Raw genomic sequence first — 18,284 nt, forward strand, 5'->3', positions numbered from 1 at the left:
GGCATCTCTCACCAGGAGAAGGTTACCAATGTTTGTAACAGACGAAGCCATGGGATTTGCATCCCTTTTGAGTCCTGAAATCAAAGTGTGTTTTAGAAGTACAGAGAAAGAAACACAAACACAAACTGAGTGTTATGGCTTTTCTGTTCCCAACTTTCATTGTTAATTGAACTGATGAAACATGATATTTCAATCCAACTTACGAGATAAGGTTGCATGACTGGACACTATTGTGTTCTGCAAAGAAAATGTGAACAAAAGCAGCATGTGAGTCTGGATGTTTGTTTGGCGTTTTACTGAGTGTGTAACGTTTCTCTTACCTTTGTGTTTGACGAAGACTCACACACATCTTCAAAACAAGAATGACACTTTTTAACAATCTGCATATCGCATGTAATGTGAAATAAAAAAAGAAAACGAATACATTTCTCTCAGTTGTTATGAATACAAGAGAAGAAAGGAAGAAAAGGCAACAAAGTTAAAGCGGTGATTAGAAGCTGTTGATGCATACTGTGGGTGCAGAGGAAGCCTCGTCTCTGGTTGCAGTCAGATGCCATGACGACCTGAAGAGGATGCAGCTTCATGTACGTGCAGTTGTCCTTTAAAACGTCAGCTTTTTCTGTTTTGCAAAAAAAAGAAGTGTGTGTATGCAAACACACACAGACATGAGGAGCGCTTAATTTTTTTTCAACATTGTTTGAGTTACAATAGCATCACCTTGAACTCAGTAAAGACAAACAAATGTTGGGCAATCTGTCAGTTATTCAGACTCGTCAATTATAGTGGAATTTGCCACATCAGTTACAGTTTACCAGCAGTGTAAGGGCTAACCAACAAAACCAAAATATATTGCTTTTTCATGATAAAACAGAGAACAATTCCAGCTAATTCTCATATTTTAGGAAGCTGAAAAACCTGATTTATCAATTATCAACATTGTTGCTCGAACATTTTTTATTAATGGCCTAATTTCTAGCACAAGAATAGATTCAAACACTTTACAAGTGTGAATGCTGTAATGACAACAACTGAAAGGGACAAACTCAAGGACGAGGGAGCAATATCTTTCCGTCAAAAGTGCCTGAAGTGAAGTCAATCTCAACAGTGACGCATTGAACAAAAAAAAAGATACAACTTTAATGATCTAAATTCTTTGCTCTGTAATTTCATAATGCAGTTAAGACGTATTGGTCTGGTGTTGTCTGGATGAACTAAAAGATTTTTGTTTAAATATAACAAGTTACGTTTCGTATCATATTTCCGAATCTTTCAAGTACTGATTTTGTAATGTTTAATATATATCATTATTTATTTTTTTCAAATGAAACCCAGCCCTCTTTCCCATAAGAAAGTCAGAAACCTTCCTTTGTATAATTTTGAGGTATTTGCAATGAGTGCCTTTTTCTCTTTAAAACAATATTGAATAACCTTTAGCCACAAGGCCTCTGATCATTTATCAAATCAAACAACCTAAAGAAAAAAGGGACATTTTTGTGTGTCCATCACATGCATGTAAAACCTGTGGCAGGAGGTCTTGAACAGACACTACTTGATTTCAAGGATCTCAAGTAAAAAACACCCAAAAGAGAGATGCAGTGTGTCTGTGTGTGTATTTAACTCACTTTTGATGGGTACCTGGTACTGCTCTTGGACCCCCTCTCCCAGCCACCAGGAGAAGTTGCTGGTGTTTCCTCCTCTGGTGATGTTCTTCAGGAACAATTTGATCGTGCTGTTCATCACCTTCAGGAGCTCGCCACCTCGCTTTTCACAGCTACCCCTGGCTTGAGACCAGGTTTCAGATTCCCCAACAAACTCAAAACAGACATTTCTGAAAACAAATTCACACCGTGCGGGGAAGGCATTGCCAGTACAGGCCTCAGACTTTTCCAGTAAAGATAGAAATTCCACAGAAATCCACAAAAAAACAGAGGTTCGGAGTAACATGCCCATAGTTATTATAATGTAAAGAGCTGAAGCACATAGTGCTGCAGGAACCGTGGCTGGAGCTGAGCAAGATCACATCCGTCTGTCACATGGAAATCAGAGAGTTGTCTCCAGAGCAAACTATGCATGTGTTCTCAATAGATTAGGAAAATCACTGCAGACACTCAAACAAGATGCAAAGTGAAGTTGTCATCACCAAAGGTCACACAAGCTGAACTTCCCCGACCAAGGACACACTTTAACTTAACATGAAAAACATACTGTAGGGTATATTATTATCATTTGTATTATAATGATGACTTTAAAACGAATCAACTTTCCTCCTAAATAACCTTAGATATTCATTGCCATCACATTGCCTCTTGAGAAGCACCTTGACTTAACTGAATGGCCCTGGGCCAACATATGCGGCTCTCCTCTCCTCTCCTCCCTCCACTCTTCACACAACCCAGGAGTGAAATATCGCGAGACAGTGCGGAGGAAGCTGCTACCGCGTGTGTTTGTGTAACATGTCAGGAAATCCATCCAATGCCCTTTAATGCAATGACAGAACTGCGTCCATGGCGGGACATCTGAAGGTAATTCCAGAGACCATTTATTCGATATCCCTGTTTCTTTTCTGTAATCGGACACTTTTAACCGACGCCATGAAACTGGCTGTGATAGTTCCTGTTTGTTAGCTCGGTTGCTCCGCCTGAAAGTAACGTTGAACCAGGAAACACTGCAGCTTAGCTTTGCTGCCTCTTTGCATACAGAAACACATGCAGTGGCGGAGTCTTTGCTGTTAGCTCTGTTTGCCCTTTGGAAACTTAGACGGTTGTTGTAAGACAGCTGCTTTATGTATTTAAGATGATGCAAAGTGTTGGCAATTAACGTAACAGAGAGAGAGAGAGACGTATCTAAAGTCATATCGCCTCCGAAGGGTAACGTTAGCCTCGCTCTAATCACATATCAACAGTGGAGAAATGTAACTTATTAGACCTACATTTACTTAAGTACTGTACTTTTTGAACTACTTGTTCTTGAGTATTTTTTTGCTACTTTACACTTCTACTCCACTACATTTTGGAAGATAATACCCTTTATTTTCCACTAGATTTATGCGACAGCATTCGTTACTTTGTAGATCATTAATACAGAATAAGGATCAATCAACTACTTAACTGATACATTGTGATGCATCGTTAAAGATTAAGCCCCACAGTTTGTAAATCAGTTGAAATCAGCTCCACCTTTACCAGCTGCAACATTAAAGTAATGTACTCATGAATGTATCATCAGAATCTTAATGACAACGAAGACTAAAGAGTACGTCTTTTAAAGGGAGAATTGATTGAAAGTTATTCTGTTAACATCAGTGACACTCTTACTGAGTGGTATTAGCATCATAAACTATACGTTCATCAATTTGCCAAGAACTTTTACAGTAATCTGTCTTGTCCAGATGTTGAGTCCAAAACACTGTGACTGTGAATTAAATCTGTTGTTCAAGGGTTGTGAGTCATTTAGAAGATATAATCCATTGTTGTTCATGTAAATGCCTTATTCTTATCGGCCAAATATTTACAAGTCCTTGTCCAGCCTTGTTCCATCCACACTGGTGTCTTCAATTATTCTGAATGATTAGATCTCTTCACAAGAGTAGAGAGAATTACCTCCCAAAACTGTGGTTCACCTCCGTCTATGACATCAGTCATGCCCAAAGATTAGGTCGGGGGGGTCGAAGGAGATTTTATTAAAGGTCGCCAAATACATTTGCTGACTTCCTTCCCCAATCTTCTATTAAACATTTATACCTGCAGTACACCTTTGAGGGAGCCTGAATGTTGGTATTGATCTGATAATTGTAGCCAATTTAAAACATTGAATCTAATATGAAAAGCTAGCATTTATTCTGATTGATTTACTGGTGAGAGGAAAACATGAAAGCCTGTTAACTCCGCCTAAATGCATTTATTTGGTGTAATTTATAAAGTATTTAATATATAGTATATGTTTTCAACAACACATGCATGAAAGAAAGATTTATGAAAGGTATAGCTCTTCTAAATGGCTGCTTTACCTATTCAAGATAAATTAAAGTGATGTGGAAATGACAGTAAACATGGTCAAGAACATTCATTTACGCACAAATTCGCTCTTCTCACGGTTCATGGATAAGGCCTATTGTGAATCGAGTCGCGATGGTTTGTCATTTTTCAAAATGTGTTTCTGCTCACACCAAGTGGTCCAAAAAAAAAATCAGTTATTGCTGATTTAAGCACCATCAAAGTCTCTCCAATAGACCTTTAGCTAAACACCGTATACAAAATCAGGTTATTGCGAAAATTCTTTCACTGCAAACAATTATTCACAGTAATTAATGTTTGACGCGAGTGCCTTTTTAAAGACTTTTTTTCATGCTCTTGTCCACAGAAGCAGTTAAAAGACGCCGTGAAGATCATCGGCTCAGGTAGCCTTCTGTTTGCCTCCTACCTCACTGCGGTCGGAGATGAGCGTTTCTACACCAATCAGCTGATGCCCCTGCTGCAGAGGATTGTGGGAGCAGAGACAGCGCATGTGTTGGCAGTGAAGATGATTGGTCTGGGTCTGGTTCCTCTCAACCGCTACCAGGACCCTGCATCATTGGTAAGCACACGGCCTCACTTCCTGCTCACAATATGTTTCCATCGATCCAAGGCACCGCGCGACTTTGTTCTGTTTTTATGCATCTACAGGAAATGAACGTCCTGGGATTAAAGTTTAGAAACCCGATTGGGATTGCGGCGGGCTTCGACAAGCACGGAGAGGCCGTAGACGGGTTGTACAAAGTGGGTTTTGGCTTCGTTGAAGTGGGCACAATCACTCCCAAACCTCAGGAGGGGAACCCCCAACCACGTGTGTTTCGACTCCCTACAGATCATGCAATTATTAACAGGTACTTTTTTTTGATACGGAATAGACAGTGTAGATGGTTTGCGCACCTGAATTTACACAACATGGGTGATATGGTTGAAATCAATGTCACAGTGTTTTTTAGATATTAGGAAACACTCAGCTGTCATTTTATTAGGTACTGTACACATGTTGCTCAGTGGATCAGGTAGGTTCTGATTTTGAGTTGCTTGCTTTATTGTAGAAATACATGTCATTTTTTCCTCTCTTCTTTTTATCGATCGTGCTCTGTAGATCAATGCCCTTTTTTATTTATGTAACAGTAAATGAGTCATATTATTCGTAGTTTATGTTAAAATCCGTACGACAGAAAACAAGAGCAGGGGAGACGAATGTCAGTGTATATTGTTCTCACATCGCTCAGTATCTTCAAAGAGATTATGCTTCTTACATTTCACATTTATAAAGCTGTGTGTGTGAATAAGAGTTTGTGGGTTTACTCGCGTTTTCTTTGCAGATTTTATTTGCAACACCGTATTGAATGAGCCAAATGAAGGAAATCTTTTATTCACCAGCTCTCTCCTGATTTTGTGTCTCTCTTTCATTATATACAGTCAATTTGGTAATTTATGGTAATTTATATTTATGAGTTACATACTGTATCTCTAACAATCTGATTTTAAAATATTACATATTCTATAGATGTTTTTATTGAGTGACTTGATTAGGTTCACTCTAAGGATCACCTAGTTAGATAGAATTTATTCAACATTACCAGTATTTCCACAATATACTTTTGAGATAGTGCTTCATTTATGCATGCAGTTATACCAAGAAATACGAATAAACCGGGCTGCAGATCCCTCACTATGATTATGTGTGTTGCAAAAACAATAAAGTTTGTATTTTACAACAAGAAACATCTCATTATAATAAAATTATTTTATCTTGAGACTTCATGGTTGTAAGCACACAGGCACACAGGCAGACAGGCAGAGTGTCTCTATGGGAGAGGATTCTCTCTGCATTTCAGCCCCACATAGACACAATCACACAGTTTCTACTTGCTTTTGACCAAATTCCGTAATACGCAAAAATGTATTTTGACCCTTAAAGGGGAGATTAAATTAGTTTATCAACAAGTCATCACTGCAAGGAAATTGTCAAATCTGGAGTTACAAAATGCGTCTGTGTGCTTCTAACCAGATATGGATTCAACAGCTGTGGTTTGGCAGCAGCTCAACAGAGGCTCGAGGCCAGGAGAGACACACAGCAGCAGCAAAGTGAAGGTTAGCAGGCAGCAACTTCTGATTTCAGTCGGACATTTTTCAACCTGTTTCTAGTTTTCCCTTTTAAAAATCGAAGTTACTTTCAATTTTATTGCTACAATAAGTCTGAAATGAATCTGTCCTGTTTTTGTTTTTTTCCGGTGTGCATTTATTATTTACTAGTTACTGTGTGTTTGTAACAGGGAAGCCAAATACTAACTTAGGTATGTGGTCAAATACACTTTTTTATTCTATTTGAACGATCTTGGCCTGTCCTTGTCTCACGTTTCCTCGTGTCTGATCCATACCTGCTTCCAGCTTATTTAGCTCATCAGCAGCCTCTGCCCCAGTTGAGTCATGGGTCTGATTATGCATCCTGCGTTTGTGCTTGTCTGAACTTTTTCTGTCTGTGTGTGTGTGTGTGTGTATTTGCATTTGCATGCGTACGTGTGTCTGTGTTTATAGCTGGCCTTCCCCTGGGCATCAACCTGGGGAAGAACAAGTTGTCCCAGGACGCAGGGGCAGATTACTTGGAGGGGGTGAGAGTTCTGGGCCCGCTGGCTGACTACCTGGTGGTCAACGTCAGCAGCCCGAATACGCCAGGTCTCCGGGATCTACAGGGGAAGGCTGCGCTCCGCCAGCTCCTACATAAGGTAGGACTGTCCAAATGTTCACTAAATTACTGGGTTGGAACCCAACAGTGACTAAAACACCTTGAAACTTCATCTTTTGGCCTCAGTGCTCACCGTTTCCTCCTCAAAAATAATAATAATAATAAATTAAATAAAGTCACCGTCATATACAGAAGAGCTTAATTATATCAATGTCTTAAATTACTTTACAGAGAAATTTGATAAAAAGTTATGTTTCTTTATTTGAACAGGGACAATGTACAAACAACATTACACTTATATATAACAAGGAGAGATCTAATGTACTGGGTTTTAGCAAACGGCTTTTTTCCGCAGGCGGGTTACCTGTTCCGGTATCAAACCCCATCGTTAGGCTTGAAAGAGATTTTTGAATTTGTCAAAGGGATGCGTTCAAGCTTCAACATGGTGTTAGGCTGCTCTTTAAACAAAGTAACTATTCTGTATTTTTGTGGTGGAGCACGTCATCCATCAATTCAAAGGCTGACTTTTCAATCCTTCCCGTTCCTGAGTGTTTGGATCTGTCATCACAGTACACCAGGTTTCTGTCTAGTCTCCAGTAGTTGTAGCTCTCTCTGCCGCCTCACCTGATACACTTTCTCGTCCAATCTGCTCAGGTGTTGAAGGAGCGTGATGCCCTGCAGGGGGAACGCAAACTCCCGGTCCTGGTAAAGATCGCTCCTGACCTCACTTCTCAGGACAAACGAGACATTGCTGATGTCGTCACTGAGGTTTGAAGTTCAGCCGTTTTATTTCCTAACTGTGTTTGATTTGATTTTCTAGTTTGTACTTTTAATTTCATTGTAATCACATTATTTGTATTCTTTGAGATTTATTTTATGATATTAATGTAATATAATAACATTTTCATTTGTAATCTCTGCTGAGCTTTACATGTATGGGCATGTGCAGCTTTAATTCAAATAGGATTGTGTCCCTTGTGTCTGTGGACTAGTTTGTTCTTTGGAGGAATACATTTTAATTCTCATTTTTCAGAATGTCAATCTGGCTATTGAGAAAAATACCAGAAAAAAATACATTTCAGGTTTAAACTTTCTGCTTTTATAGTGTACATCTTAAATATGTGGTGTTATTTTAGTGGATGTGTGTTCTTTTATCCCTTGAAAAACATTTTTCAGTGGAAAAAAAACCCAGAAGAAGTTCAGGTCCTTTAGGTAACTCTAAATCTCTCTACTAGTAATAAAGAATATAATAAACTTTATTTCTTCAGCATGTGTCCAAACAAAGTGCGTTTTTTGGCTTTGGCTTGACTGTTTTCAACATGGTGGCCGGATTTTATTTTACAGGTAAACGGGAGATTAAAATGTCTTTTTTTTCAGGGTATGATGACAGTTTCAGTTGATTATGTCTGTATATTACTACTAATAATACTTGAATGCACATGTACAGTTTCGTCATGTTATGCAACATGTCATGCAAGAGCCATTTTGTTATTCCATCTTCGTATTATCCGACTTACGTTTGGTAAGAAGCGATCCATCTTAACTCTACTGCTGCGTGTGGAAGCTAAAGCAGCTGTGGGAGGCTACATTCATCACGTCTCATCTGATGGGTTCAGTCCGTATGCTTGCTTTGTTTCTTTGAAGGACACTTACGGACAAGAGATGCAGTAGTGCAAAAAGCATCACTTTTTTTAAATACGGAGTGGTGTTTTTGTGCTCTTTGGAGCGAAGAGTAGGCAAACCTTAATGGAAGAGACATTAAGAAGGGAAAAGCTAAAATTAAACAGCACTCTGTCTCTCGTTTGTTGTCACAGTACATTTCACATCAGAGGTCTTCATGCATAGTCGCCTATATACATCAGATCTGCCCCTGAAGATACAGGCACATATACAGGTGCATCTCAATGAATTAGAATATCATCGAAAAGTTAATTTATTTCAGTAATTCAATTCAAAAAGTGAAACTCGTATATTATATAGATTCAATACACACAGGGTGATATATTTCAAGCGTTTATTTCTTTTAATTTTGATGATTATGGCGTACAGCTAATGAAAACCCCAAATTCAGTATCTCAGAAAATTTGAATATTACGTGAGACCAATTTAAAAAATTTTTGATACAGAAATGTTGGCCTACTGAACAGTATGTCCATGTAGGATATTGTAATTCATTGAGATGCACCTGTATGTGACTCACTTCCTGTCCTCTCCCTGGTGTTTGTTCTCCTTTGTGTTTGCAGCTGGGAGTGGATGGTTTAATGGTGTCTAACACCACATTGTCCCGACCGGAAACACTTCAGGATTCTAATAAGTCTGAGGTCGGCGGTTTGAGTGGCCAGCCTCTCAAAGACCTCTCTACTAGCACTGTGCGAGAGATGTACAACCTCACTAAAGGTACTCATTTACACACCGACATTTCCGATCATCTGAGTTTGAAGAAAGTACATATGAAATATACTTATGATGTTACTTTTTTTTTTTTTTTTAGGTAAAGTGCTCATCGTTGGAGTTGGTGGTGTGGCCAGTGGGCAGGATGCTATGGATAAGATCCGTGCCGGTGCTTCACTGGTTCAGCTTTACACAGCGTTGACCTACCAGGGTCCGCCCGTAGTGACGAAGATAAAGCGAGAATTGGAACAGCTTCTTAAGTGAGTATCGCTGTGAATTGGACTAAAAGGGTTTGCCTTACATAAAGTCAGGGTCAATCTTTTAGTGTGACATTTTTTGGAGTTTTTTTTTGACAATGTTCTTATTATTGGAACATTTCACTCACCAAGTGAGCTGCTGAAATCTGTGAATGTAGCGTTTAACAGTCGGCAGGGCCACACACACAGAAGCAGTCAGACAATCACCAGGTCATCCAAACTTGAGAATGTGCTTAATCTGTCTTCTTTTTAGCGTTGTTGCCATGTTCCTAGATCTCAGCAATCCTTTTGAGTTATCATAACTGATGGAAATGATAGCTCAAGCTTTGCATAGAAGTCCATAATAAACTATATTTATCCTCCAATGTTGTTTAAAAAGTCGACTCTCTTGAGTTTATGCATCAGCCTACTCATAGTATTTGACAGGAACGAGTGTGCTATTATGTATGCTATTCAAAATGTCTTTTAATTTTCAACACAAATAAATTCTCCCCCTCTACAAACTTGATTTTTTTTGTTTTTTTACAGAGAACAAGGTTTCAGCAGTGTATCGGAGGCCGTTGGAGCAGATCACAGGGGAGCAGACACGTCGACTCATAAGCAGAGCCTGCTGAAAGAGATGGTGAATGTTAATGTAGACACGCAGCACCTGTAGCTGCCATCTCCTCCAATCAGGCCAGATCATCCTCAACTTTTCCTGAACTCTGATGAATCCTGAATAATTGCGAATGTCCAGCCGTCTGCCTTGATTTCAGGATGAGTTATGGTCCGAGCTTTGATGTTGTATTAAGAAGCTGATGTGTGTTTGTAACAATTTCAGACGTTCATCCTTTGTTACAGTGTAACAGCAACAAGTGTTTGTCGAATGCATACTGACACCAAAGTGTAAACGAACTAACCTCACAAACGTATGCAAACTATTGTCTTGTGTATAAGGAAAATAATCTGACATGATGTCATTTGGATAAAATACCAAGTGCTTAGTTATTCTCAGTTTTCGGAACAGTTTAATACAGAGGTCCCATCTAAGAATGGACAATTTGCTGAGTGCAAAAACTTCATAAAGACATATTCAAGATGATATTGCACAAAAATAAGAGTCTCATCACTGGCAACTGAGAGGCACTAGATTTCCCTCAGAAAACTGTATTTAAGTGATATTTGTTCCAGTGTGGGAGATTCACAGCTGGAATCAAACTACTATTATGGTGCTTTTCAGTGAATTATTTAATGCTTCACAGAGGAAGAATTGTATATGAATTTCCTGTTCGCAATCCTTGAGCTCTCATGTGTAGATTGTCCTGTGAGATTATCACTACATTTTGCATTTGGTCGAGCTGTCAGAACCGTCCTTTTCTTCCTGCATCAAAAGATCTTGAATCTGGTGAAAGAAACGTGTTACCTTTTGGAGAGATCCACATTCTGCCAGTTTGAAATAATGTACTTGTACACTGTGCCGTCCTTTAGATTTTAGCACCATCAGTTTTGTTCCAGTGTGTCTGTGGAGGACAGCACGTGTTGAGGCGAATGAATCACACAGACTGGAAAATGTGCTTTAAGGTACAACTATAATAAAAACAAGGTTACGTTGTGCAAAGACTGCAGTAGTTTTTTTCAACAATTACAGAGAAATGTCTTCTGCTGGAATGTAACCGATCCTTCCTAATCAGTTGTAGCAGCAGTGAACACAGTAGAGATTTATGGCCTTAAAAGAACTAAGATGACTTTGCTATGTGTTCCTGGAAGCTATAGAGAAAGCCCCTCGAGTCGTCTTCATTTAGCTAAGCTCTCACTCCCCACCGTTATTAGCTGTGGGTATTGCGGCGTCATTGCCTCCCGATGGTAGTGACGGCTGCTTCTTTTATTGTTATTCTTGGGTTTTTCCTCGTTCATCGGCACATTGAGATGCCGTTATAGCCTATCATGACAACGCCTGCTGATCCCAGAATAAACAGCGTGGCTTAGCCAGAGAAAGCAGCAACACTGAGGATCAGCTGTGAGCTTCGGGGCACCTCCATCCTCTTCCTTCCTCTCCCTGAGGCCAAGTCCAGACTGGCCTTTATGCCATATGTGGTGTCACAGTAGGGAGGAGAGGGGAGGCCTGGCTTCCAGACAAGCACAGTTTTTAAGCACACACTTAAAAACTGATGGCCACTTGGATGCACAGTTTCCCTAATATGACATCGGTTATAGCTAGGAGCGAGCGCTTATCTGTCTTAGAGATGCAATTTGTGCCCTGCTTTGATACAATCTGAGAGCTACCAGGAACAGGAAAGTGAGCGTGGGTTGTAGATCATCTTGAAGAAGTATACCCAAATATTTATCTCTTGTTTCTACAATTATGCATGTATTCACAAGGTCAGAGTTCAAGCACTGTTTTTCACAGTAGTGTGAGGGAATAACCAGCACACTCATTAGCTGTTTTCTGTGGCGAGCGGATGTCTTGGTAGTCCTCACTCCGCCAGTGAAGAGAAGGGAATAAGTTGTTTGACTGCAAAGGGAGAGAGACAAAGAAAAAAACAGCAGGGAATGAAGATAAAACACACATTCTGCCGCTGTAAGATCTGTATGCAAAACATGTCACCAAAACAATGCTAATGCAAGTAAGATGATTTTCTTCACATTGAGTAATAAAGCTAAATCCCTCTGCTAGGGCTGCAACTGATGACTGTTCTCATTATCGATAACGCATAATTAGTTTTTCCGAAAAATTCTTTAGTTTTTACAATTTCATAACATCGCAAGCTGCTCAATTCAAACTGTACATTTTATCTGACAAACAGTGCAAAACTCAAAGACATTTCAGTTTTAAATTATATGAAAAACAGTAAATTGTCACATTGGTGGAAATTGAAACCAGCTAATGTTGTCCAGACACTCAAGTTTTCACATTTTTGTTACAAATGTATTGAAATGAAAATGTGTATTTTTGTAGCGCCTTTTCAGACTTTGCGCTCACATGCACAAACATGCACTAGAAGCATGCGAGGCCGGCCCGGATATGTCAACAAAGCAAGGAGAAGCTCTTATAAGAAAATAAACCGCAAAGGGAGAGCGACTCCATTCTCTGCTCAGGTAGACATATTACTCCACTTTATCTTTACGTAGCAAATGGTTGTTTGCTGTTTGATTTACTGTAATGCTGAATGTTAAACACAGCTGCTTTAAAGATCTTGAGTTTCTGTGTGCTGAACGTTGTGACTCTGTACATCGAGGAAAACAGCTGGTAGCACTTCTGCACTGTTATCACATCGATTAAAGAATAAACGTGAACATTATCAGACTCCTCATCATAGCTTGTACCACTTAATACCATCAAAATTAACTCTCAAATGGCATGTAGCATATAGACCAGGTACACTATCGTTGAAATGTCACGCCGTAATTATGTTACTCAGAGTGCAGCTGGTGCTTTCTGAAGTGTGTGTTTGCCATGAGGAGGAGGAGGAGGCATGACAGCTGCAAGTCTGTCAGGTCAACCAAACAGGCAGAAGTGTTTTTCCTGAATCCTGATCGTGATTTAATGTTATTTGGTTGATTGTAATGAATTTATTTATTTATTTTTAGCTGGGAATGAACATAGTAAGATACAATTGGTAAAAGAACTGTATATACATTTTTTAAAATGTGAATTATGTGGGGGGAAAGTCGGTTGAATGTGTATTATTTTGCATTAATACCCTCAAAGGGTAACGGTCACTGTGCTTATTGGTATGTATATTATTGGTAAGTATTATCTACAATGTTCACAATCATTTTGAAGCATCCTCAAGGACAGTGGCCAAATAATTTAGTGTCAATGATTCATATATCAGTCTATAAAAAATTAACCTGATACACATGTAACCTTTAGCATTGCTGGTTTTTACATCCATCTATGGCCCCTGAGTCAACACTTTTAATAATAATATGAATATTACATCTTAATGTATACTTGCTGCATCAGGACAAGGCTTCAGAGTTGTATCTGCTTCAGCAATAGCCTCTGGCAGTATTTTATGATTTATATCATGCTCAAATTAATATGCTAGAACACAAAAAGATGTTGCATTCTGCTGCCTCTTATCTCCATTCTGTTGGACTCTAAACTGTGAGCCAGTCCAAACTCAAGGCACTGACACTATTAGAGGAGACCATTTGACCACATGCTGCCGTGTGGTTTGCAGAACCTCTCCTAACCAAACCACATCAGTACACATACTGTAACTCCAAAGTCGACTCCAGTATTACCACACCCTCTTTGTCTTTCTTACATCACTGCACGCCATGCAAATAAGAGCTGAGAGGCACCAACATGATATGTTTCCCCAATGCAGCCATTGTCACAAGTACCGGAGACATTATTTTTTCTGATCTTGACTTCAGCTTCATTTTAAAAGTCTTGCGGATGCACAATGTACAGAACAGTAAATTGTTCTCTGTATATATTTCAAAGAACATAAAAGCATAATAAGTCCAATTTTGTGTCATTACATCTGATATTTTTGTATATCAATAAATATAGACAAAATGAGAAAGCCTAAATGGATTTCGAAAACATGTCTGTAGTGCATAGTGACTGAAGATTACAGTCTAGTGTCCTGCAGATGGCTGGTTATAAAAAGCATTAGAAGCCTCTGGCTCCAGGAAGTCACAGGTGTGATGGAGGCAGACAGGGACATAAACGACACACTACGCTGCCCAAACCGATTACCACTGATGGGAGTGTGTTTACATCTAAAACACAGGAGGCAGGGGATTGATACAGGAAGGGAGGAAAGAAAGAATAAAAGGGAGTAAAGAAGGAAGTGAAGATGGAAAAAAGTAAATAAGGAAGGACGGCCAAAAGGAAACAAGGATGTAAAGAAAGAAATGAAAGACGGAAGGAAGGATGAAGTAAAGAAGAAAGGATAAACGGAAGGAATCGAAAGAAGGACATATAGAAGGAAGGAAAGAAGGAAAGAAGGAAGGAAATCAACTTGCAAAGAGTAGCAAACACCCACTCACTCTCAGCCATGCAGTAAAGCCATATGGGACTTCAGCCCTTATTAGCCCAAGAAAGCGGTAAACAAGTCGGCTGAAAGGCATCAGAGATAACCATCACTCAATCCTGGAAGTGGTTGCAGTACAGCCCTTTAATGTGTTAACTCCTATACATACATTAAATACACACATATATACAGAAGAAGCAAATATACTCCGTCAACAAAATACATTACTTTGTTGTTATTGTTTGATTGTTATTACCTATTACTTTATTGAGACTTTACATTGAATCTGATAGAAGATACACAAAGAAAGCTGTTAATTAGTAAGAAGAATGGGGCTTAATACATTAAGCATGCATACTATTTGTTTGTGGTGTTTAATAGTAATGAATGCATTATCAGTTTGGATGATGTAACAGACTGATGAAACTGATCTAAGTTTGTTTTGTGCCTCTTGCCGGGAAGCTGATGATTTCAGGAGCTGTTGTGTTATTATACCACCTTCCTCAAACACAGTAAAACCCCTGTGATAAATATTACAGAGCAACTTCTCTGTCTGAGGACGAGCTGCAGTGACAGGACCACTCAAGTTAAGTGCAATAGTGAGTTAACTGAGGAGCCTCTGGATGAACTGTGCAGGTGGATGCTCATAGAGGGCCACATCAGCACAGACTCCACGTAGACCTGACACCAGACCAGCAGTCCACTTATCTGAGGCTTGGTCTGCTGGGCAGGTGGCATCACTTGGGCCACACTGTGAATAATCTAGCTGACATATCTGCGAGGTGTGGGACCGAGCAGGAAGGACGGCCGGCGATGGAGCTGTTGTTTCTGAACTCTCAAAGGAGCGTCTCCTCTTTTCTGGAAGATAGAAACGTTCTATGAGGACAGTGAGAGAAAGTCTGCATGTGCAATCAATCACACACTTTAATTCAGCTTTTCCAATTTTCTCTGCACACCACTTCAGCAGTAAACTGATTGACATAGTATATACTATGAGTGAGACATAATGGGAATGCCAGCCAAAAGCCAATTACAGTTAAGAGCAGCAGGCAATCAGTCCATTGAGTCAGGGACTGATTGTCCCTCAATAAGACAACAGCTGAACTATAGCCTCACTGTAGCAAAGCACAGGGTAACTAGACAAAGTTTACAACTCGCATCTCTTCTCAGTGGAACAACATCGGTCAGGGACAGTGATATTGTGGTTAAGATGTGTGTTTCCTTAATTACATAATGGTGGTTTTATACAGTTTGATCACATGGTTATTCAGGGTTCCTGCACTGAATTAAAAGATAATAAACAACAGAGGTGGTTTGCTTTTATTTCCTTCTCTTTGAAAGGTCAGCTATTGCCTTTGATTGATAGTTTTCTTTACTGCACTTTCACTGCATGTCCTTTATTGAATTTAGGAAACCTAATGCACTGTAACTGTGATATAACTCCTTATTGTTTTTTATCATTTATTGATTTTATTTTATAATGAACTTCGTAAAAGCAGCCTTACAAACCTTTTTATCATTAAGATTTTCTTCTTCCACACTGACATACTGTCCATTTCCAACATTCAGTGGTAACATACCAGATCTAAACTGGGCACATAAAGCTCTCTGCTTCTTTGATAAATTCTATACAACATACTTCTTCCTTTCCATATTCATATTTTATCATCCCAAAAGAGAACACTTTAAGTTAAACCGATATGTCACGAGTCCACTGTCTTTAAACAAAGTTTATTAGCATATAGTTGTAAATTAAAATGTACACTAAAATACATATCCCTCTTGTCATACCTCAAACTTTGCTTTAATTGTCAGAAGAAGAACAACATTAGCAGAAGTAGTGCGGTTATAGTATGGGAAAGATAAAAAGATGAAGGCATTTCCTGTTTTTTAATCTCATTTTATACTTTATTGTAATCTTACAGACTCCTGTGAACCTGGAGTGGACGCAGCGTGTTGTTTCCCCTGTGGAGGAAAAAACAGCATCACTCTCAAAGCCAGCCCTCCCTATCACCCCTCCTAGCCATCTCTGCCTTTGCCCTTTCCTCTGTTGAGCCAAAAACAGACACCAGCCACAGGTGGTCTCTGTGCTTTATCGGTTGTGACACACATCTCTTGCCTTAAGAGCTTCGAGAGATAATAAAAAATTCATTAGGACAATGAAACCAGAGAGAATAAAAAATAAATAGGACAGACAATACACAACCTTGCTGAGGCTCCAAAGTGCTCTGACCTATCGTGTACAATGTCTCTTTCTGGCGGCACTAGTGTGCATGTGTGTCGGTGTCATCGTGTTGTGGTGTAACTATAGAGATACAGATAATATGGAAAGCAAAGCTGCCCTCCTGTAACCCTAAAAATTACAATACAGAGGGACATTTATTTATGGACTTCATTGTTTGGAGCCCGGAAATTCACTTCCGCCTTTAACTCATTTCAGTTAATTGTTATGCTCCTCAGCTGGTCTCTTTAAGAGATTGAGCTCAAGCACACTATCCCCAGACATTTGACCACATTTAAATGATTCTGACTAACAAATAACCATCATCCTGTTTTTTTGTTTACTTGCAAATCAGTCTTTGCTGTCTGTAGCTCATTTATAAGGGACTGAATTTGTATTTTCTTTTTTGAATCCTTCCTTCACTACAAAACACCTTTTGCTCGGATTACCATAAATGTTTTTAGTCACAAGCTGTTACACATGACACATTATATTAACTGTCATTTTACACAAGTACAGTCATTATGAAAAGCAGCTTTCTAGTGCCTTTGAAGTGACTTTGTGAGTGATTAACTGGGTTGGTGCGCCATGTTTTATGCCCTGCAACATGAAATTACAAAATAGCCCTGTCATGTAATCCCTGGACAAGTTATCCTTACATTTGAAGCTTAAACCATTAAAAGGTCAGATCATTAAGGGGACATATAAAAACCCGCTTTTTCATCGCTTGTGCACATTCATCTGGGTTTCTGGAGTACATACCAGCCAATAAACTGTGAAATGTGAATCAACAACACATTCAGATTTGTCTCTCCTTCCTATGTCACATGCAGGCTCATGATAATATACTGCTACCTATCTGAGTATTTCCACTCACAGCTTGGGAACAACCTTTGCTAAGGTGCGGCATGTTTTTCTCGTAAGCCAGTCAGAGCAGACTGGGCTTTTTCAGGAGGGGTGCTTAAATCGTTTCAGACAGAGGATGAATACAGGTTATACTGAATATATATATATATATATATATATATATATATATACTGAATACTGAATCATGTTAAACATGTTCTAGTCAAAACGCAAAATAAAAGTATGATCCAGAAAATCAGCATGATATGCGATCTTTAATTTGGGCCTGGAGGGATCTAAATCTAACAAGCCCCCTTCATAGGATCTTAGACTGACCTTGCCATACAGGGGAAGTATGTAACTATTAACCCGACCATTCAGAGCTCAGGAAGTGATAAAAGAACAATGAAGTGTGCTTAAATGGTAATCGGAAACTAGACCTGGTGGCATGTGTGACAGGAGGATACATGAGGGAAAACCAGATGGAAAACTGTAAAACTTCACATATAAAGTATTATATGTATATTATACTATATTAATATGCCATCCATATATATTGAGAAGTGGGAGATAGGAGCCAGTGAAGCAACTTCAGAAGAAACAATACAAACTACAACTAAAAAGGGACTTTTATGCTTTAACACAAATCCCTAGCGTGCATGGAGTCAGTTTACAACAAGGTATATTTTGAAAAGTTACCACCTCGCTGCGGATAATTTTCCACCTTATGCAAGTAAGTGTCCTGCTACAGCAGCTGTGTTTGAACGCCTTTTGGACAGTGAACGATGATGTCAGCCTGTAGCCTTCCAAAGATGTAACACCAGGCTCAAAGAATATGACTGATGGGACTGTTAATGTAAGGATATCATGTAATGATTGATGAATGAGTCTGCACTGTAA

At 39.2% G+C, this 18,284-nt stretch overlaps 1 protein-coding gene across 1 annotated transcript; it reads left to right on the top strand.

Moving 5' to 3' along the window:
- The first annotated feature begins 2,404 nt into the window (after positions 1-2,404).
- On the top strand, positions 2,405-10,938 carry dhodh (dihydroorotate dehydrogenase). The gene is made up of 9 exons (XM_031846894.1): positions 2,405-2,522; positions 4,360-4,572; positions 4,662-4,861; positions 6,025-6,107; positions 6,552-6,739; positions 7,354-7,467; positions 8,943-9,096; positions 9,191-9,350; positions 9,876-10,938. Exons 1-9 carry the CDS (start codon positions 2,505-2,507, stop codon positions 10,000-10,002), a joined length of 1,257 nt encoding a protein of 418 aa, XP_031702754.1. The 5' UTR covers positions 2,405-2,504; the 3' UTR covers positions 10,003-10,938.
- Positions 10,939-18,284: the final 7,346 nt, after the last annotated feature.

This window comes from Anarrhichthys ocellatus, unplaced genomic scaffold (assembly GCF_004355925.1).
Source record: "Anarrhichthys ocellatus isolate YVR2014 unplaced genomic scaffold, GSC_Weel_1.0 scaffold6, whole genome shotgun sequence".
Classification (NCBI taxonomy): Eukaryota; Metazoa; Chordata; class Actinopteri; order Perciformes; family Anarhichadidae; genus Anarrhichthys; species Anarrhichthys ocellatus.